At 38.6% G+C, this 22,975-nt stretch overlaps 2 protein-coding genes across 4 annotated transcripts in view; one reads left to right on the top strand and one right to left on the bottom strand.

Moving 5' to 3' along the window:
• The window catches only part of mrpl11 (mitochondrial ribosomal protein L11), a 32,915-nt gene that overhangs the window by 7,823 nt on the left and 2,117 nt on the right, over nt 1-22,975 (top strand). Inside the window, exon 3 of the mRNA XM_058798656.1 lies at nt 15,401-15,496. Coding sequence (XP_058654639.1) covers nt 15,401-15,496 — 96 coding nt within the window. The remainder of the gene's footprint in view (nt 1-15,400; nt 15,497-22,975) is intronic.
• Nucleotides 1,707-22,954, bottom strand: tmem265 (transmembrane protein 265). Of its 3 annotated transcripts, XM_058798654.1 has the most exons (3): nt 17,896-22,954; nt 16,725-16,857; nt 1,707-3,094 (listed from the first exon to the last, which is right to left on the bottom strand). In XM_058798654.1, the coding sequence occupies exon 3, from the start codon at nt 3,091-3,093 to the stop codon at nt 2,047-2,049; it is 1,047 nt and encodes a 348-aa protein (XP_058654637.1). In that variant the 5' UTR covers nt 3,094; nt 16,725-16,857; nt 17,896-22,954; the 3' UTR covers nt 1,707-2,046. The 3 variants fall into 3 exon arrangements, with proteins under 3 accessions (XP_058654637.1, XP_058654638.1, XP_058654636.1); XM_058798655.1 differs by lacking the exons at nt 16,725-16,857; nt 17,896-22,954 and adding an exon at nt 6,592-7,212; XM_058798653.1 differs by lacking the exons at nt 16,725-16,857; nt 17,896-22,954 and adding an exon at nt 6,149-6,529.

Here is a 22,975-nt window from a genome sequence, read left to right on the forward strand (position 1 = left end):
ATATAAATATTAACAGAAAAGTTTTAAATTGTAATAATAAGTGAAAGTTAAGTGACATGTGGCCAAGTATGGTAACCCATACTCGGAATTTGTGCTCTGCATTTAACCCATCCAAAGCGCACACACACACACACACACACACACACACAAATAAATTAACCTTTGGTGACCATAGCTTCCAATTTAAATATATATACATCTTTGAGATTTTAAATAATTTTAACATCAATGAGGATTTAGGTAGGATGTGCTTGATTGTCCTCAAAATAATGTCAAAATGCAAGCAAAATGACCACTTATTTGATTCTTTTAATTTTGGGGTGAAATATTCACTCAGTGAACATTGTGCAAGTCTGACCTGCTAGTTCTGTCCTTTTCACCGATTTCTTTTCATTACTGGAAAGCAGGGGACATAACATGGAGGTTGTGCATTTTAAATGAACAGAGAGAGAGAGGGAGATGAAAGGCTGAGAAATGGCATTCTGGTCTGGTTCATATGTCTGATATACCTCTGAAGCTAAATCAGCTGCATATGGAACTGCATTCTGTAATTCAATTAATTTATAGCTAGGCTTATTTTTAGCATTTGTCATGCAAGTTTGTCCGCTTTTATGTTCGGTAAATATTCCATGTAAATCATGAATGAAGTGCGGTATAAGCTCTTAGCTCTTTGAAAAATGAGTCCCATTTCAATTAATATGAGTAATAATGGTTTATCAAAGCAGGGGTGGGGGGATTGTAGAGGCTGCTGATGGAGAGTGAATAATACCCAACCCCCCTACCATAATCTGCACCAGGATTCATTCTCTATCACCACATCAGAAAGTGTGTGTCTCTCTAACATCATACTCTGGTACAAACAGATCTGTCATTGGTAACCACAATGGAGAAGACACTTCATGCTGTGGCAACTGTGATACGTTTAAAGGTGGAGATTAATGAGCCATCACTGTTCATTCTGTGTACAGATGCCTGAAGCTGCCCATACAGGGGTCTAAAAGTCTGAGACAACATTGAGAAAATGGGATTCCAACTATAATTTGAATTGAAATAAAGTTTCAGGATTTTGAAAAATTGGTGACATGTGAAATCTTTGTACAGATGGATAAATACTTTTGCTTCCAATTATCCAAAAGAGCATTTGTGCTTTATTCTGTGCTGGTTTTACACAAAAGTCTTGAGATTATGCAGCTCGAGTGCTGCTGTCATTAAAGCCAAAGAGGGATAGTACAAATACGTAAAGATTAATGTAATTTCTAAAGTCAATTTTGGCCTGAAATTTCTGTGCTGATAATCTATTTAGTAATGAACTTGTTGAAGTATAAAAGTGCAAAATAGAAGCATTTTTCACTTGTAGTCTCAGGCTTTTGGACCTCACTGTATGTAATTGTGGGTAAAGTTTTACTGTTGAAAGTGATTGACGTATACTTTCGTTACTGTGTTTGCTCAACCATGAAATGCCCATTTAGTTGATGGAGGAATGGATTAATTTGTTTGTGAGGACCAACCATAAAAATTTAGATTTTTAAATGAAATTCAATCCCATATAATTTTTGAAATGTTGTCATTAGGTTTGACAGGTCTGCACAGATTTACTTCAGAGCTGCTTGTCTCACATGTCAGACCAACATATTATGGGTCTGGCTGAGACCTGGTGACAATGGTGGAGGCAGGTGTCTATGAAACATTTTTATTACAGAGTTGAATATTAACAGTGGTCATGCTTCACAGTACATGGTTTAATTCAAGTCCTTGATGAACACCAAAACGAACAAGAGTAACAATATTAATTGTTGCTCTTTTAAGAAGGCACTTAATTAAAACAGCTCCCCTTTCTGCCTCATTATCATTTTTGTCTGGGAGCTTCACACCACAGCAGGCTGCTCGTGTTTGGCTTTACACGCTTTATCATCAGCTGTACAAACTACAAAGTGTGCTAATACGAGGAGTTATCTCTGCTAATCTTTCCAAAAACACAGAGACTCCAGGGATAGTTATGAGCCTACAAATTCCAGTTGTTGCAGTTTCAGGGCTCTTTCATGACCTCTAGAGCTCGTGGGAAATGTAAGCCGGTCCCAGAGAAGTCTCGGTGGGGTCTAAGCTGACGTGAGATAGCGAGTGGCTGTGTCCGTGAGTGCGTGAGAGCGTGTGGTAGCGCGTTGTGGACGGCACTGGAGACGTGCACTCTTGCTCCTGCTCCGTGACTTGCTCCGATGCCGCCCCTCGAGTCTGGTTTCCAGTTCCTGTGGCGACTCCTGCGCCCTGTATCCCTCCGCTGCCCTTTCTGTGCCTCTCCCAGGCGGAGCTCAACTTTACCGCAAGAGCCAGTAGGTTTTTCCCCAGGAACACCGTGGATACCCGTGGGTCCCTGTACCACAGCATACCGACCCCTCTGGGCACGAGCGTGAACAGGTTAATGGTCACCAGGCTGAGCCACGGATAGATGGCCTCCTTCCGAGCCGCTTGGAGCCCAGGCAGCGCAGTGGCACCCAGCTCCGTGAGCGACACGCATGGCAGCAACAGCAACAGCACATAACAGTAAAAGAACACTATACCCTCCACCCAAAGAGGAACCCCAACGCTTCCCTGCACCTCCCACAGCCCGGCTTGCAGATCCAACACATCGAGCAAGTCAACCACCACCCACAGAAGCCGGCTGCGCACCTCCTGCTTCCTTCGGAGTGGAGTCATGTAATCGGCTCCTGTCAGGATGAGAAACAACGAGGGCAGGCACACCGAAAGTAAAAGAGTCAGAGTCTTGCGGGCGAGAGGATCCGGGGGTCGTCTCTCCTGTCTGTAGTTCTGACACACAAAGAAAAGCTTCAGCTGCAGCAGCGAGAGGAAAAGAAACCAGAGAGCGTTGGCGAAGCCCCGGCGGGGAGAGCGAGCCTCCGAAACCACACCAGCGGAAACAAAGCGCAGTGCCAGCAGGAAACACAGGTCACCCAGCGCGACGGCGACACATGGCCATACTGCAGGACGGGCTCCGCCTCGAGGTCCCAGCATGCTCTGCTCTAGCAGGTAGAGGTCGACCACGGCCATCGTGCTCACTGTCACCAGAGTAGACACGCACACCTGGGGCGAGGGCAACATGCTTGAGGAAGAAGGAGAAACAAGGACATAGTCAGACTCTGATGACTCATTAAGAAAAGAGACGAGGATGGTTGTAGAGGTTATATCCTGATAAGGACATGGTCTGCATGATTATGTGCTATTACTAGGCTGGACTGTACAGAGAAAAGTGCAATTTCAGAGTAAATTGGCCATATATCTTCAAAGCCTTGAAAGAGCATGTACATATTACTATTTATGGCCTTCTAGTCCATTTTTATGGACTGAGCAAATTGCATGATTTTCTGCAACGTGCAGGTCAACAAGAGACTATTCATGCTTTCCCCTGAAGCAGCTTCATTGTTTGTCAATGTTTAAATGGGAGAGTTTTTCTTTTTCTGCTTTAATATCAAAGGTAGCTGCTGAATGTCTGTACCAAAGGTCTTGACAAATGTAGTTTGCAATCCTGGGCTGTTTTACAATCCATGGCATTTCAAAGGCTTGTTTAGTTTACAAAGCCGGTGACATTGACTGGATTAGCAAGATGAGGTTTGTGGCAGTACTGAGTATAAGCATTTGCTTGTTTTAGACAGGGTGTTTGGGTGGTCAGGGTCTTTTTTTTCATCACTTCCAAAACAAGCAAATCTTTCTGCTTCCAGTCTAATTTATTTTTCCCTGTTGATGCCTCAAATATAGTAGAACATGCCAGAATCTCTCTTTCTTTCTTTGTGTCTTTCTAAATATGATTTTTCAACTCATGAAAATTTCAGTTCCTTCATCTTTTAAAGTGTCCCAGGTTTTCTGCATAGTATATAGCACTCATGTCAACCCTTGTTCCCTTATTAATTAATCAAAGCCTCCTTTCCTCAAGGCTTGCCTTCCGTGCTGGTTTTCTGTCACATATTGCGGTATTTAATTGTCTTTGGTTTCTGTTTGAAGCATGACTTGATCAAGTCTGATTCTCTGGCTCCTTTTACAAAATGAAGCTTCTTGCATTGGGCCACCTGCAAAATGGCGACGCTCAATCTTAATACTGTCCGAGAGGTGTTGTCATAACACTGCATACTGATGTTGATTTTATTCATGCTTCCTCAGGCCATATTTCAGCAACGGACAGTGTAAAACTGTGGTATTGATTAATGTAGAGAAATGATTGTGGACGTTATGGTGAAATCGAATGCAGGCCTTCTCAGCTGGATGAACTCAATGGCTGGTGCACTATAGCCGTCTGACCATTTGTGTCTGATGTAAATGTCAACACCTCAGATTGATGGCTTTTTAAATATAAAAATCATTACTGTTCTGGATATACAGGTGTCAACAGGGTTTAAGATGCAGGTTTGCTACATTTTATTTGATTGGATTTTCAGCTTAGATGTGAAAACTACACAAAAAGAATAGTTCGCACAAAAAAATGGATGATATGAGGGAGAGTAAATGATGACAGAATTGTCATTTTTGACAATTCGGTGTGAATACACAGGGAGAAAGTGTTAAACGGTGAGATGAAATGGAAATTGAATGTAGTGAGAGAGGGACGGCGAGAGCATGATGGTGATTCATTCCCTTGGCTTTTTACAGACCTAATAAAGTGTTACGGTATGATGGTAATAGTTCATAAATAAGCTGAGGGAAATGAAGAAGGATAGAGTGACGAGTATAACACAAAAAGCACAGGCGACGTGCTTTGGGAAAAAGGAGTTATGTTGGAGAATTGTTGATGAGAATGGAAATGGAAATATATTCATAGCTTGGGAACTGTAGAAATTAAACGCATTAATAGGAAGTGTGGAGGAAATGAAGGGAGTATGTTGGTAAATGACCTAGAATGATTAATCTTCTGTGAGCTCTGTGGAATGAAAAGGGAGTGTGCGTCACTAATATCTGATTTTGACTAGACTTTATTTTTGTCTCTGTTACTGATTTTCTGCTTTGGAATTCAATTGAATCCAATAATCTCAGACTATGAGTGTTGAACTCGAGCCACATGATCCTGAAGAAAAATGCTTCTGCATAGGACACATATTTCTTTTTCAATCAGAAAAAATGATAGAAGTTATTTCAAAACAAAAAAGAATTGAAACCCAAGGCTTGCCTGTAGGTGCAGAGCTTATCTTTTGACTCCACTGTCAGCCCATAATTCATCAGGTTATCAAGTCACTCAGAAGATACTGTGTTGTTTTCTCCAGGCACATCCATAATAGCTAGGCATCAGCACTGACAGTTGGTGCATCCTTAAGCATAAGTGATGGCTTAAGGCTGCTGGTTACAGTGCATAATTTTATGCAATTTTGCTGTACAAATGTGTTCTTTGATCTGAACTTGTATTTAGCAAGTCAACGAAAGATGTGCCTTGAATAGTCGTTTGATGTACAGGCATTAATGCATCTTATATTCAGTATGCATATGCTTTGAATGTTGCAATCTAACGATCATTTTATTGTGTCTAAAAGCAGAATTAAAACAAAAATTCTCCATACACTTATAAAAATAAAGGTTCTTCAAGCGATGCCACAGAAAAACCATTTTTGGTCCCACAAAGAACCATTCAGTCAAAGGTTCTTTAAAGAACCATCTCTTCCTTAACTTTTTATAATCTGAAAAACCTTCTTTCACCACAAAGAACCTTTTGTGAAACAGAAAGGTTCTTTATGGAACCATTTAGACAAAAAGGTTCTTCTATGGCATCGTGAAGCACCTTTATTTTTAAGAGTGTATTTATTATCAGAAACTAACCTATATTGGTTATCTCAGTTGTTTTAAAGGGATATAGTTCACCCAAAATAAGTCATTTTGAAGAATACTGTGTAACCAAACCAATAAAAAAAAGACTTTTCTCAAAATACCTTTCTTATGTTCCACAGATAAAAAAATAAAAAAATGTCATACAGGTTTGAATAAATGATGGCAGAATTTTGAACTGTGCCTGCAGTGTTTTAAAGGATAAGAAGTAATGCATGACAATATGAGGAGAAATGTAAAAGCTTCTCCTAATTAACACTCTAAAGTGACGGTCATTATTACTGGGTTAAATATATCGTGATAAATATTGTAAATGTTTTAATTGCTGTGTGCAAGTGCCCATAATCACGTCTACCTCTCATTCTTGGAGATACTCTCTGCTGGACTCATGCCACATGCCCTCATTTACGAGTAAATGGCTGAAAATGTCCGTCGGTAATGTGCCATTGAACCATTCACAGAGAAGATCATCTGTACAGTGAGAGCATCAGTGTTCGCGAATAAATGGCATCATCTGTCTTGATGCTTGTAAGTGTCGTGCTGCTGCCACTGCAGGACATGTGTGATCAGACCTATTCCCACCACTTCAATATATCATATCACCATATTGCGACAGGTGTCAATGCATTTTAGGATCTACCCATCCGAATTGGCAGGTGTCGATCTCGCCAACGAGCTTGTCAGCAGTGAAACATTTGAACTTTCAGACTTGAACGCTGCATGAATAATTGAATATCAAGTTGCAAGAGAGCTGAACTTCATGTAAGCAGGATTAGATGAAGTAGAGAGTGTATTTACCCCACAGCATGAAGACTTCACACAGCAGTCTCAATCTAGTGACCAGCGCAAACCCGCAGGCATCGAGACGATATTATCTGAATCCAGTGTCCAAAATCGCGCCAGTAATAAAACTGTACAGCTGCTCAGCATAACTAAACGTGGAAAATAATCCAGAGAAGTCAGCCACGCCGAGCTCAAAGACTACATTGTCCATAATATTAACCCTGGCGTGCAGTTTATTCGGGCGAATTAGTGATGAGCAAGCGAGCCTTTCCGTCTCCTGACTTTCTTTGTCGCAAAATCCTTATATAATCGGCATGGGGTTTATTCCGTTATCTCGACTCGAGCTCCAGCAGGATCCTTCGCGGTCCATCCAGACTCTCAGGCGGCTGCGATGGAGCTTTTTGGGGGGCTGAGGAGTAGAAGTCCTCCAGAAGTGCGCTAGAAACGTCTTATCCGCTAAATCAGTAAAGGAAGCCGCTTTTCTCCGAGTATCTCGATGTCTTTTTCTTACTTCACTAACGAAAAGGCGCGAAAGAACGCGCCGCGAGACAGTTTATGATTGCAGTGTGTCATTTGTAGGCAGCTGACGTGCACTCGTACCCCTCCCTCCGCTCGCTCTCTAACTCTGCCGCTTAGTTGCTTCTCTCTAAGCCTCTCGGATTTCACTTCAGATAGCAGGCGGGGATATTTGAATGGCCTCGTGCATATTGCATGGGAGTCACCATCCGGAAGGGTCCGCGCTACTAATTACTGCTGCTAGTGCAATCATTGCTATGATAATTACATTGTTCCAGGCTGGAGAAAACAACACCCCCGATGTCCCTGCTGTTAGTGACGAATGATTGTGTGCTGTGATGAACTAGAAGGTCCTTTCAGATTGGTTATTTGTCATTTAACAAACACTTTTTTTTTATCTAGAATAACTAATTGCAAGGATGGTCCCCTGGGTTAACTGCCTGACTGAAGACGGGTGACTGCATTGCATAGATTACTAATGCAGCCTTTGTATTATAAGCATATCTTTAAAGGTGTTTTTTTTTTTTTATCTCTGTATATAAATTTTATATTTAAAGGGGGGGGGAAATTAAAATCATGTACTGGCACATCAGCGCCCTAATAAAAGCTAATTTATTTATTTTTTTGGAAACAGGTCACCTATGGACCTACTTCCATGTATTGTAGGTGATACAAAAAAGATCTGCACAGTGTTTTTCTCCCTTTATTTAGAAAAAGTTAAAAGTGGCAACGTTTTGGTCAAAGACCTTCGTCAGGCACACGTGTTATTAGGGATTGTAGGTGGGCAATACCAATTTAGTCCTTTAAATTGAACAATATAGCTAACCCAACTGAAATGTTAATATATATCACATCTTGATAATAATCACTGACAATCAATGCTTATGCTTTAAGATCAAAACATATTTGTCAGTGTCTTTTGTGTCTTAATGGATGCAATTAATGCTCCAGCCACCCACACCTAGAAACTTTTTTGCAACTTTTGGAGCCAATTATGTACATATTTGTACCCGGAAGAGAGGCTGAATCATTTGGACCTGGAAGCAACAAGATTTTCTATAAATCTGCCAATTCCTGTGAGCCAGGCAATCATAATTCTTGAAATATCATACTCTAAACATGACATCCCAGATAAGACATTTGTTGGAAATAATGAATACTTCAGGGGGCTGAAAGCAATATGAAATGCTGAAGAAACAAGCAAGCTGTGAACATAATATGGTTCAACATCAGCCCTATCTGATTTTACATGCACTGGCCCCCTTGAAAAAATACACGCATCGGTCCATTTTAATTATGTAGAATGAGGATGAAAAGTTGAGGCGGAAACTTAATATTAATGAGTTTGAGGTAGGAACTGCTCTTGCATGATCAGAGCACCAGTGTGACAGGAGATTGAGCTGAATCTCATTATCTGTTAAATTTCTCCCACAACTGCTCTGACAGGCCAGTTTCCGTTCTCTTTGTGGCCTATGTGAAATCAAAGGTTACTTCTCTTTTATTTTTTTCTTTACAATGTTCACCTCATTTATTCATGGTGAGGGGTCATCTTGGAATTTTAATCAGCCAGATGGGAAAGAAAGGCATAGAGAAGGCAAAGTCATCTTTCTTGTCAGTCGTCTATGCGCACCACTGGTTTCCAGACGTTTTCCATTCCTTGCCTTCAATATTTTTTTCGCCTTTCTTAGCTCCACCCACTACTCCATTCTCCCTCTCCATCTCTCTCTCCATCTCTCTCGCTCGCTCTCTCTCTCCCCTTCAGTCCCCGTGGGGCTGAAGTGGTTGAAGGTCACTCTGATCTGGCTAGCTTTCAGCACGGAGGGAGTGAGAACGGCAGAGAAAATGAGACAACAAGAGTCCAGCAGTGCACAGTCAACACTTTCGCCCCCATAAAGTTGGTAAAGACTTTTTAAAAAAAAAAAAAAAAGCCTTTTGGAAATGTTAAGGGCCTGATTGGTGCCCCAGGTGTGCACTGGCAGAAGCTCGTCCCAAGACATTCCTCACTGCATCCATCTGCTACACATTAGAGCTCTTAGCTGACACCACACATGCTCTCCAGCCACAACAATCTGTCTTACAGACTGGAAGATTCTCCCAATGAGCGCACAGTTTGATATGCTGTTTTTGATCATAAATCTGCACCTTAAAGTCCTCCTTTTATTTCCGGAACTTAAAATATCTATAAATCTTACTATTAAAACCAACCCTGGCTCAACCGATAATGATACTCGGTCTTCCTGATTAACCAATTGCGATATTGCAGAGCTCCTATAAGATAAGACATCCTCTGATGCAATGTAATTCTCTGAAGAGTGAGTCTGAGGAATTGGGCTCTTTACTTTAATAACATACGTTTAATGAAATCTTTTCACACTCGCTGATTTCCATCAGATGTTAGACATCGGCACAGATACGGCTCCCTCAGAGCATTTATTGTCCTTTTTAACTTTTTCAATGCCATGGAGCCTCATGCTGTGTCTTAGACCTTCACCCTGCGTTTTAATATCTGTACATAAATCTGTTTGTTCTGCTGTAATAAACCCATTTCAAGGCCTCATATTCAAGGATATGGTGAGGCTGCATCCTCATCTAGAGGAGCAACATGTTATTTTTCTTCTTCCGACTGAAGTAGGTATAGCTATCAATATTGGCTGTAAAAATGCACGTAAAATTGACCCGAAAATAACGTGTCCCCAGAGGCACATCTCGCCCTGTGGCATTCGCTTTGAAGGCATTAATCATCACTGTTTGTACTTTTTTTTTAAAAAGAGATGTGTTTTTAGATGTGTTTGAGGTTACAGGGGAATTTGGGATGATCAAAGATAAAGCCATTAGCCATTCTGACAAACTTTTATGTTAGTATTCCACAATGTCTGATGCAAGCATTCTGTGATTTTACCCGTGGATCATTAATCCTCTTTGCACCCAAAAGCAGGACCCTTCCCAGTACAAGGCCTTGCCCATTTCTCTCCTGAGGTCTCCAACTGCATGTCGGGCTGGACTGGTTGGAGGGTATGAGGCTAATCAGCTGTATGACACCCTTATAGGGAAAAATGTAATAAAACGGGAAGAGTTCAGCACATTAAATTAGGGAAGGGGAACCGGAGTAATTAATTAGAGTGTCTCACACTGCAGAGTTTAATTAACCCCTCTTCTACACCCCCCCATCTCACCCCCATCTTTCAGGACTCTGGCGTGGGCAATGAATTGCCCGTCCTTGGGTGCCAGGGGCAATTAATCCTGCCTGCTGCCCCGAGGCCACGTCCCCTGTCATGCTTGTGTACACACGCCCTTTTTTAAACTTCTGTTTCACTCACCGTTACATATCAGTGCGCACGAGGAAGGAATATGCAGTGCCATGTCCTCTAAATCCCACACTAAGAGAGCCCTCTGAAAGAAACTGTAGTTATGCTCTCCCACTTTTTTATCTGTCTGTATATCGTAGAAGGATAGTCCACTCTACAATGAAAATTCATTCATCATTCTGTCATCTGCTCACCCGCATGTTGTTCCGAACCTGTATGACTTTCTTTTCTTTCATTGAACACAAAAGGAGAAATTATGAGTTAAATTTTGTTCTATTAGTCGCACAGAGATACTGGATGACTACATGAGACTTAGAATATAACACCATACATGCCACTTTAATACAGTGTTGTTATTGTTAACTAAAACTATAAAATGTTTTTTTTTTTTTTTTGTAAATTGTAAAAAAAAAGCAGAAATGATATGAAATACAGTACAAATATTGGATGAAGAACTTTAGAAAAACTTTAACAAAAATTAATAATGTTGCTTTGGCTACTAACTATAATGAAATGAGTTGGAACTAATAAAAATGACTAAAAATTAAATATAAATAAAAAATGAAGACTAAATGGAAATATTTTTTTTTTTTTTAAATGGGTCCCACTTTATATTAGGAGGCCTTAACTACTATGTACTTGCATCAAAAAATAAGTACAATGTACTTATTGTGATCATATTGTATTTCAAATCACTTTTGCTGCTATTGAGGTGGGATACGGGTAAGTTTAGGGACAGGTTTGGTAGTATGGGTAGGTTTAAGGGTGGGTCAACAGTGTAATTATGAATGTAATTACAGAAATTAATTACAGATGTAATTACATATAGGTATTTTTAAATGTATAAGTACAATGTAAAAACGTGTATGTACACAATAAGTGCATTGTATCAAATGATTAATTTTAATGTAAGTACATAGTAGTTAAGGCCACCTAATATAAAGTGGGACCAAAAAAGCAATAATACTGATGAAATCATACATTTAAAAAATAACAAGCACAAAATTACTAAAACATAAACCAAATTGAAATGAAAACAAAATATATAAATAAAAGGTAATTCAAAATATTAATGAATGCTATATTAGTATATAAATAATGCTAAAATAGTACTGCTTTAATGACTTTTATGGTGCTTTTGTATGATTTTTGTTAAGCTTGGAACCTTTAGCTGCTTTTCATTGTAATTCCATGGAAAACTTCTCAGTTTGTGTTTTGCAGATTTCACAAAAGTTATACAAGTTTAGACCAGCATTAGAGTTAATGAAGCATAAATAACGCCATTAAATTTTGGTTTTGGTGCACTATCCTTTTAAGTGCCTCATTTTGCTGTAATTTCATTTTTATATATAGCAATTCCCATCACTGAAGTCTTTTGTCCAGCGTCTTCTGTCCTCTTAACTGACCCATGCAATGTTCTTTTCCTTTCTTATGTGAACTGTTAACAGTTTTAATTTGCTTAATTTCTTATTCATGCATTTAATCACGCAGGTTTTCACTTAGTTGGAAGTCACACTGTCCTCTAATGCCTTCTCCTCCGAGGCTTTGCTGTAAAGTGATTGAACCACTTGAACCCACCACTGTGCTCCTTTTCCTTTTGCTTCTCTTTAATGGAATGAGCTCGCCGCCCTCACATGCATTCTGTATTCATGCGGGTCCCCTATGGCCTCTCCATACATCAGCGCTCTGAAGCCTTTCACCTGCTTTGTCAAACGGACCTCCTGAATTGTTAGTATATTGATCTTCATTATTGCTCTCATAGGAGACATGACTCGAACGAAACACTGTTCTTCTGTCCTCACAGGAAATATGCACACATGTGTGCAACACTTTTATATGTGCCCTTCAATCTGTTACTTCAGCCGCCTGAAACAACTCTTACTTTCTGAGCCTGTTCTCACTCTTTTTTTTGTCATTCATCCATGTCAGCGGCCATCTCGTTAAAAAGAATTGCTCAAGCTGAAAGCTTACGTTATAATAATGAAACGAATGCAAAGCGGGAGAACTGATGAAAAGAAGGAATAAAGGAGGAGATGTGTTGTGAATCACAAACACAATTCGGATGCAGATGCCATGCACAACATATATTAGATGAAGGGGTTTTTAGTCTGGTTATTAAATTATTCCCCGTTAGAGAGTTTTTTCCCAAGAACATATTTCATAACAAATTGATCTATAAGCATGATTATTTCAAAAGCATTCGTGACTGGTTATCTTCTCACACAATTCACCCAGGATTTTTCTTCCATCAGAAACTTCACCGTGAATGGCTGCGTTATCCTAGAGGATATTCATATGATAAACACTTTTAATATTCATCTGCGATAATAAATAACGTGCGCTGTCCAAGGTTGGTAGCACGCCTCCATCAAGGTGATGTACTGCAGCCATTTTGTTCTTCCCAGCCCTGCTTTTATCAAACGCATTTGAGGAAATAGGAGGTTTAATTGGACTGCTTGACTTCTGGATGATTAGATCTTGGTTTTTAGAGAGCTAGACTGGCAATTTGGCCTGCGCTCGAAAGTGAATGTATCTGCCATTAAAGGCACAACGTCTTGGTCATCCGGAGCTTATTTCGTAAAGACTGCCAGAGTAATATTCATCTTCAAGCCTTGTCTTTTCAACCAACGACAGATTCCCATTTTTATAATGGCCACACTTATGATATTAAAAGCACTACACAAAGCGCAATTACTACAGTTTCTTCCATTGTACCCGTCTTTGTTTGGCACAGTTTGAATGTCTTGTGCGTCTGATGTCGGTACACCATCATAACCTATCATCCTTGTTGCCTGCCTGCTTCCCCCCCATCGTCAGACGACCGTTTCTTCACAGATCTGTCCGCATCTCACCGAGTGTCTTTGCTTGAACTTCTTTCAGACCAAAAACAACAACTTTAAAGGGAGTTAAAAGCAGCGGGTGGAAAAAACGAAGTAGAAGCGGTGTGGAATCGCAGCCCAAGGGTTTTTGAGGCTCTCCTAACAACCTCGGTTTAATATTAATCCATATTTAATTAGGAATCACACGCCGCCTTTCTTGTTTACTTAGATCTGTTGTTCTCGCTGAAGTCAGAGCTCGGGGAGATGCTAGTGGGTTGACATGGGATTACTATTAATAAGCAAGTCAGGAGGGAGATGGGCTGCCTGCCATCCGGGGCTTTTGTTTTTCATTTCATTAGTGTTGAAAATTTTTTGATTATTATGCAACGTACTGGCTGAACAGTAATACCTCTGGATTTGAGGGGAAATATTTGCTGTTCTCGCATGACAGTGTTTGCTTTAACTGATCTGAAAAGATTGCATCAGTATTTAGAAGTTAGTCTCAAACATCAATGGCACTTTGAAGGAAGTTCTTTACAAATTTATTTGCGCCAAAAGGTGCTGTTTATCTTGGCCCGTATATCACATAAGGGATGTATCTTTGACTTTGCCAAGAAGTCTGTTATATTTTGGAGTTTATTTTGGCCAAGAACCGCCTACTCGCAGGAAAGGTCTGACTGGCCTATTTAAAGCAACTAAGCTCGGTCCATTTTGTGTTAACATGCTGTTCAGGGAAGTTTGTTTATCTGAAATGCATAACAGTTTATGCAAAATTTAGAATTCCATTTCAGTTAATCCCATCATACTGACTTAGCTTAGTTAAAAATTCCATTTATATAAATTTCTAATGATTTCTGAATGCCACAAAACCCTGGTTGGTACCTCGAAAAAAAAATTTTTTAAAGTCAAATAATTGCTCAGCAGTCTGTGATCATGTATACAGTGAAAATTAGTGAAATGCACTACTGCTTTGGGTTCAATAGGTTTTTTTTAAAAGACATTAATACTTCTTTAAACAACAAAAATGCATGAGATTGATCAAAAGTGATAGTAAAGATATTTATAAAGTTCATAAAGTTTAAGACATACATTTTTTTTATTTCAAATGCTGTTTTTGAACTTTCTATTCATCAGATAATCCTGAGAACTTCTTGATTGGAATGATTTCTGAAAGATCATGTGACAATGAGTAATGATGCTGGAAATTCAGCTTTGCATCACAGGAATACATGACATTTCAAAATAGCATGTTTTAAATTGTAATACTATTTCACAATATTACTTTTTACTGTATTTATATTAAATTCACATGAAAGATGTCTTTGGATTACATGACCCCAAATGCTGGAACTATAGTGTATGTTAAGACTTAGAAATCAGAATTTATGTCCATCTAATAGTAATTAGTACATATTATTTCACAGACATAACTAATACAATTCTCCATATTTATATATTTGCTAGTAGGTGATTCAAAGATCTGATGCCACTCGTTTGCTAGTTCTTTGCATTTATCCGTGCAATATTCATCAAACGGTCAGTGGGTGAATTGAGGGTGATCCGTGATTGTGGTGTTTAATTGAAACTGCATTAGCAGCCCTTTCCCAATAGTTCTGACTGTTAAATAAATCTCTGTCTGTAACATCTACCTCAGGATGAAACAATTGTTCCAGTGACAATGGATCCTTCAAGTGCAAGGAAAACTTTTATAACTGTAATAAGATTAGATTAGAAGCCGCCGCCTCAGTCAACCCACAGAAAACACTCATGCTCTGGTGAAGCCGCACAGGAGAAATGGCAGCCAATGTTGACTTAATGTCAGCTATACATTTAGCTTTCTGCCTGGCAAGGGTCAGGAAAGAGAATCTAATTTATCTGGAGTCTCAGAGGCATGATGACTGCCATACTCTGACATACACACACACACACACACACACATATACTCACACCCTTGGGTAAATAGGCTTCCACTAGCCTCTCTCGTCGCTTTCTCACTCACTCACGCAGGCATCCAAGCATGCCGAGGCATTCACAGTGCACCAATGAGTTATCGAATGATTGACACCATGCAGCCACTCTAAATGGCTATTGGTATTCATCAAAAGAATGCCACGGTGAATAATGGGCTAAAATGTGTGTGGGTCTAAACCTTTCTGAATGTTTTTCCTATGTCGTCTTTTCCAGAAAGGAATTCCCATCGGGGCGTTCTGCAAAGACTTCAATGAGAAAACCAAAGAGCTCAAAGAAGGCATTCCTCTTCCCATCAAGATCAACGTGAAGGTAATGTAACCACTCATTAGGAATACTGTTTTCACGTCAACATCGCTTTACCAATCAGTCACAGATGTGAAGTCTTGAGGGCCTCATAATACACCTTATTGCTTTCAATCAATCTTGCTCTCGTTTGTTTTGCCGCTTGTTTTCTCATTTCATGAGTCCCTGAAGGTGCTCGTTTACATTCACATCCCAGGCGCATTAGCAAACAGCATTAGATGCGTCTCGAATGCCAAAGCGCGGATTAGGCCTTCTTCTGACATTATGATCAAATGAAGGTATTGAGCGAAGTGGATTAAACAGAAGAACACAGCTTTCCCGATCTGAGCGTGACTCGTAAATGAGTCAAAGTCATTGATGCGGCGTATGTAATGTTCATCTGGCCTAGGTTTATCTCACCGCTCACCTTCTCAGCACGTTTATTATTATGTCTTTGTCAAGGACACACTTTTGTGCTTGAAGGCAAAGCTTGTAAATGTACTCAAACTCCAAGTTTCTTGGAGAAATGGGGCCGTTTGATGGATCCCTCAATTGTGTGCATTAGCAGCTTTTTCCCTGACACCTTTTAGTCTTTGTTTCTCTCGTACGATCGTTCTGTCTCTTCTAATCGAGTCTCTCCCATTTTTCATCTGCCCTCTGTAACAAAATGAGAGGTCTAGCACTTTCTCCTCATTTTCTCAGTATTTTAAATAAAGATGGATTGATGGCTGTTAGTAATGCTTGCCGAGTCGACGACAGAGCGCAGGGGCATTTGAGCAAAGGCCCATTATGAAGGTTGTGAGAAATGGCTTTTTATTATGGAGGGGTCATTGCTCACACATTTTAAAGTGGCACGACTGCGTGAAATGAGAGTTCTCATTACAGGTCTCCATCTCTTTTACATTACTGAATTGTTGAAAAGCTCTCGTGTGATTTCAATTGGAAGTCCCAGTTTCGATAACCCTCTGTGTCTATAAGCGAAATGGGGTGATGCTGTGGCGGTTCAGACGGCGGTGCAGACATTGTGAGGAAATTATATGGCCGCATTATGCTCGGGCACTGCCACCCAATCCAGTCTGGGGTGTTTTAATGTCTCTGGCTCATGTCTAATGCTCGGTCTCAGTCAGAACCCAAACACATAATCTTTTCTTCTGAGCCGATTAAGCGAATGTCCGTGGTCCAGTTCTGCCACAGTTTGAATTCAGAGACTTCTGTTGCATAAAGTAGAACTAGACATCTTCAGCAACAATGTCACCTTCATCTAGCTCATCCCTTTGTGTTGTCCTGTCAGTCGTGGTTGCCCGAGGGTGGGAATTGTCAGCCTTTGTTGTTGGCACTCCTCTGCAGGTACATCAGCTCTCATTCCAGGACCAGATGCAAGATGTTTTCTGAGGGAGAGAGAGAGAGAGAGAGGGAAACGTGCACCTCATGCTGTTTTCATTCATCATTCGTTCTTTGAAAACACATGCAACAGCTCACTGTGATTTTTGACTTGTTGACTTGATCATTTCTCATGTTTTTTTGTTTTTTTTTACAATAATAATAAATAACTACATTTTTACATATTCTGAAGTCTGTGAGTTGTGCTCATCTATGCAAAATTTCCTTATGCAGTGTCAAGATGTGGTGGTTGGTTGTCCCTCGTTACCAATGTTGTTTTAAATATACTATTATAGTATTTAAGCCTATAGTTGAATTTGTTTTTTTAGTATTTAATATATATATTAAATATATTTAATATATACAATATATGTATATACAAGAAAGTACTTCATTTTTGGAATCTGATTACGTAATCCAGATTACATGTAATCAGTTACTACCCAGCTCTGCCCACTGACTTGGGTCAATTTACCTCCACCCTGGGGCAAATTGAGCCACAGAAACACACTTTTATAAGAAGCCATTGTTTTAGAACCCTTTGTCATATATGCATTCTGATAATTTAAAATGATAGGAAACCTCCTGAAATTACTATAGATACTTCCATTGCACTTCTGCATCATTTTCCCTTATCTTGAGGACCACATAAGTAAAAAAATTTTACCCATCTGTGTTTTTTATATAAAATTATGGAAAATAACTGTTGCAGTGCTGCAAAACTATTAACTTTTCTCACTACAAGTCTAGAGTAAAGACTAAAGTCATTACTTTTATAAATAATTGCAATTTTTATATTTCAAATATTTTTCTATTAATCTGTTAGTCTGCATAGCTTGAACATCTGTTTGAGAAATTATATTTTTCTCCCATTCAAAAATGAATCCCGCATTTATGGGGGATTTAGGCTGTCACTCCTGAAACTTTGCTGCTTGTATATATGGCCGTCAGCAGCACGAAAAACAAAACTTCTATTCAAATTCTGAAAGGATTAGAATGTGCGCAAATAGCCATTCCTTTAAAATCACTAAAAAGGTGTCACTTACTTCAGTTCATCGCGATCTCAGAAAGTTCCTTTATAATTAACGAATCTCTTATTTACATCGTGTTACAGAGATATGATTCGCAAGCGTGCGGGAAAAAAGTCTGGCATTTAGAGGTGAGTGAATGCAATGGCCAATCACAGGTGTTCAAGAAATCAACAGATATGACTGTGATTGGCTACATTGCTCAGCGCTACGAAAACACGTTGTAAATAATCTTGACGCTTTCCAGAGCGCAAACACAAATGCACACAGGAGCCTTTACCAAATTTGTTTTGCCAGTATCCTAGTATTATAGTTTTAACTGAGGGTGCTTTTGATTGCGTGAGAAAATAGATGTGTGGCGAGAAAAGTGTCGAGTTGGCAGCCATACAATAAGATTTCATTAATGTTAGCAATTGTATTAATTAACATGAGCATACAATGAACAATACATTTATTACAGTGTTTATTAAGCTTTGTTAATGTTAGTTAATAAAAAACAGTCGTTCATTGGTAGTTCATGTTAGTTCACAGTGCATTAACTAATGTTAACAAACAACTTTTGATTTTACAGTTTTTCTTTTTCACTTTGGTGCATTTCTCAAATCATCCTTAATATTTGCAAAGAAGTATGTGCATTTCTCAAAACAATTTGTACACACAGCACCACACAATGGATTACCTGCAAAAGCCTGTACATTTTTCAAAATCTTTAGTTTAACTCTCAAAAGTAAGTATTTATGTCAATGAACATATCAGTGGCATCAGAATGAAAAGTCATTGTTCACAAACGAGATAGTCATGTGGTCAATATAACAGTGCACTCTGTTAGTATTACCTGATGTAAACTATGGCAACAGTTTGGATGACAGTTACTGTACTGAAATGCGGAAGGCTGCACTTCTTATGTATGCCATATATCCATTCAAAAGTACAAATTTACACATTACTGTATGTGGGGATATTGATTGAAAGAGACTTGATAGGATTCACAGTTACACTTAAAAAAAACATTACAACGTCATTGTGACATAGAAAAGAAAAAGAAACATGAGCACAAAGGCGAAAATACAAAATTAGAAAGGTAAACACAGGCAGAGCTTTGCTTTTGCATGCAGCACTGTATGAGTAATTTCAGAGAAATGATTTATCATTGGTTGATCTACATTCTCTTCATTAGTGAAAGTCAATATTCACCTGCACAATCCTGCACAAAAGACTAATAGAAATGTGTAGAAAATATGCTTGACAGTTTATGACAACTAAATCAACCATTTTGCATTTGATGACTTGTACGATTAACTAAAGACTTGATGTTTTGGGGGATAAGACTATTGCACAGAGAACTATATTATACATTTTGAGCAACATGACATTAGCAACTGATAATGTAGGAAACTGCAAACAAATGTACATAATCAATTGCATGAATGTACTAAAGCAATCGCAACTTGTTCAAAAGAATGGGAAACTGCTTTTATGATATGCACACAAGTGACTAGATGATGTGGAGGTTGACCAAGTTGTTTTGAGAATTTCATTTCTGATCTGAGAAATGCACCAAAGCGACTGAGAAAAACTGTAATAATGCATTAGTAAATGTTGAAATTAACATTAATAAATACTGCAGAAGTATTGATCATAGTTCAGGTTAACTACACTAGTTAACTAATGTTAACTAATGAACCTTATTGTGAAGTGTTACCATTTATATAAATGTATCTGTATACAATAAAGCCACAATACCAACTTCCAATAGGAGGTTTCTGGCTGACAGCAAACATTTATTTTGTCACAATATGAGGTAAATCCGGCCCTGTACATGATACTGATTTATGTTGCCAAATTGGTTTGGAACAGTTGTTGAATAAACAATTAACCTGAACTATTATGCCTGTCTATCTGCTGGACTGACAGTTTTATTGATCATTGAGAGAGCATTGACTTGGTAAGATGTTGATTCAATATAAAAAGGATTTTTTTTTTTTTAAATAGCTTAGATGTTGTAAACTAATTTAGCCTTTTTGCTGTATCTTATCTTACATTTCCCAGGGCTGTAGCTTTAGTGTAGTGAAGCTTCATTTAATGAGTAACTGTTAGCTTAGCTCACTACATTTTCCAAGTAGCTTGCCCAACACTGCCAAAGACTGACTTTGATCATACATCTTTCCTATGCTAACTGATTTTGATTTCAAAATAAAAGTTTAAACCCTCACTCCGAGTTTACACATTTTGATATCTACATATTCAAGAAATGACCGTGGCTGTAGAATTTCTGTCGTAAAGAAATGGTAAATATTACAGATTAAGTGGACATTTGAAGTAAATGTTTTTGGTCAATATTAAACAAGGATTAGATCGCGCAGTAAAAGTAAAAAGAATCGTCAGGCCGTTGGCGCCCTCTGCACTGATTTGTTATAATGTAATGTAAACAATACATTTCCTTTGTTGGTAACACTTTAGAATAGGGAACACTTAGGCTATTCACTATTAACCACGACTTTTCCCTCAATAAACTCCTAATTTGCTTTAATAGTTAGTAAGGTAGTTGTTAAGTTTAGGTATTGGGTAGGATTAGGGATGTAGAATAAGGCATTAATATGTGCTTAATTAGTATTAATAATTGGCTAATATTGGCTAATATGCATGCTAATAAGCAACTAGTTAAGAGACCCTAAAATAAAGTGTTACCGTTTTGTTCAATAAAACCATATGATTTCTTGCTTTTGATACTTTATTTGAACTAATTATTACTACTACTGAACTAATTATTACGTATTTTAAGTAATTTTGCTTAGCTTGGGTCTATTTTTATTACTACAAAAATACTAGATTTATTGTCAGATTTAGTCAGATTAGTCAGAATAGTCAGATTTTTCAATTATTCGATTACCAAAATAGTCATTAGTGACAGTCCTGCAAGTCTCTATATGGATGAGCAATAGTAATTGATGCTTGAACACCACTATTTAGTCAGTTAGTTAGTGACTTTCTAACCCAACCCAAAGGAGCTTTGCAGTGCATAAAGAAATACAAGAGCAATGGAGTAAAGAGTAAATCAAAAATAATGGTGAGCAAAGAGGGGGGGGACTGTGTATACTTAAACTTTATACTTTTAGTTTTTTGCAGTATTTATGAGACTCTTAAAGGAACAGGTCACCCCAAAATAAAAATGATCATCATTTACTAACCCTCACGTGGTTCCAAACTCGTGTGATTTTCTTTATTTTGTATGAAAAACAACATTGTGAGCATTCTTCAAAAATCCTCAACAATGAAAGTATATGATGACCAAGCTACAAAAAGGAAAAATGGCAAAATAAAAAGAGTCAATATGACTCGTGTACTGTTTTGCAGGCCATGGCATAGAAAAGAGAGGTTTCAAAGGTCATGAATGATGACAGAATGTTTATTTATTTGGTGAACTATCCTTTCAAGACATCTGGAATATAAAACTCCATTGCCAAACAAAAGGAAAAATACTTTTTATGATTCATTCTTCGAGTGCTACAGGCAGATTAGGCCCTAAAGCTAGCGTCCTCCCACTATACTGATGAGCATTCGACAGGGATTGAAGATTAGCCTGTGCTACGTGATCTTTAACTCCGGGGGGTGTAGAGAATATTCTGGTTGAGTTCGCAGCACAATACTTGCTTTAGGCTCGAGTCGGATGGCTGCAATGCATTTTAGCCAGGCTGTCTCCCCAAGTCAGACTGCCTGTGAAGTCCCAGTTGTCCCATTAAGCTGTCTGCTGCACACTCATTGTTTTTGAGCCTCTCTATGCAGACTAATCCCTGCCTTAAAGCTTTGGTTTCGGCAGGCCTGACTGTCGAGGGTATGTGCCGGGGGAACGGAGGGTGTGGATTTGTGCGTCTGGCTTCACTCGACTCGACTCTGAGTTTATGAGAGGCTGTCAGAGTCTATGGATGCCAATGAGATTCTGTCAGGCTCCAGAGACTCTGTTGGATGCTATAGGATTTTAGCTCCTCTCGTTCTCGAAGAGGATAGTGTTAGTGATACCACCCGCTATGTGCGATGAGACTGATAGACCGAGAGCGATAGCTTGACGCCCACAAATCCGAAAACGAAAATAACCTTCTGTTCCCGCAGTCTTGACAGATAATCGTCAAAAACAAACTCAACTTGCAATCCATAATGTTGCAGATTTACCTGCAGGGTTTCTCAGATATTGTAAGCTTTATTTATCATTTGTTATGTAGTTTTTATATGATTTTATGACACTGACATTTTACTTAATTTAGATGCTATTCACACAACATGGGTTTAATTCACATTTTCTCTTTTTCTTTTGTTGGCAAGCAAAGCTTTTTTTAAATCTATGCGCTTATAGTGAGCACACCTCTTTGTTTTTTTTTTTTGAGGGGTCAACAGTTGCAGTTCTGGTTCACTTGGTGCCTTGGGCATGATAAGACACCAAAGGGAAAAACTACTTTTTAATAACTTCTATTGGTTCTTTGTAAGAAAACAAACCAAGCAAAATTGCCACTGAACTTGGCAGCCGGTGATCACCAAGCATTTTAGTTTTATGGAAAAGAAAAAGTTTTTCTCTGGAAATTTAATTTATTTGTCTTTTTATATCATTTCTAATTTTATTTGTCGTATATAATTTTTACACATCTTATTATTTATCATATTTTTGGATATTTCTTCCATATGAATGCATGTAAACCTTTATGTAAATATAAAAATACATTTATAATGTTACAAAAGATTTCAAATAAATGCTGATCTTTTGAATGTTCTATTCATCAAAGAATCCTGAAAAATGTATAGCAGTTTCTTCAGAAATATTAAGCAGCAGAAATGTGTTCAACATTGATTATAATTAGAAACACTATTAATAGCTGAGCACTAATAATAATTGATAATAATTCAGCAGCAAATCAACATATTAGAAGGATATCAGAAGGATCAAGTGACACTGAAGACTGGAGTAATGACTGCTGAAAATTCATCTTTGCCATCAGAGGAATAAATTACATTTTAAAATATATTCAAATAGAGCATAGTCCCACAAATGACCTGAGGGACCTGGGTTCGAATGGGTGTGATGTTCTTCTTACCCTCTTTTCTTTCCTCC

The sequence above is a fragment of the Onychostoma macrolepis genome, chromosome 14, assembly GCF_012432095.1.
Source record: "Onychostoma macrolepis isolate SWU-2019 chromosome 14, ASM1243209v1, whole genome shotgun sequence".
Classification (NCBI taxonomy): domain Eukaryota; kingdom Metazoa; phylum Chordata; class Actinopteri; order Cypriniformes; family Cyprinidae; genus Onychostoma; species Onychostoma macrolepis.

Excerpts from the sequence above, each read along its gene's own strand:
- tmem265 (XM_058798653.1), bottom strand. The coding sequence starts at position 6,198 with ATGAGGGCATGTGGCATGAGTCCAGCAGAGAGTATCTCCAAGAATGAG. Across the intron at positions 3,095-6,148 it reads AGTATCTCCAAGAATGAGAG|CATGTTGCCCTCGCCCCAGG; the intron begins GTAGACGTGATT and ends TTCTTCCTCAAG.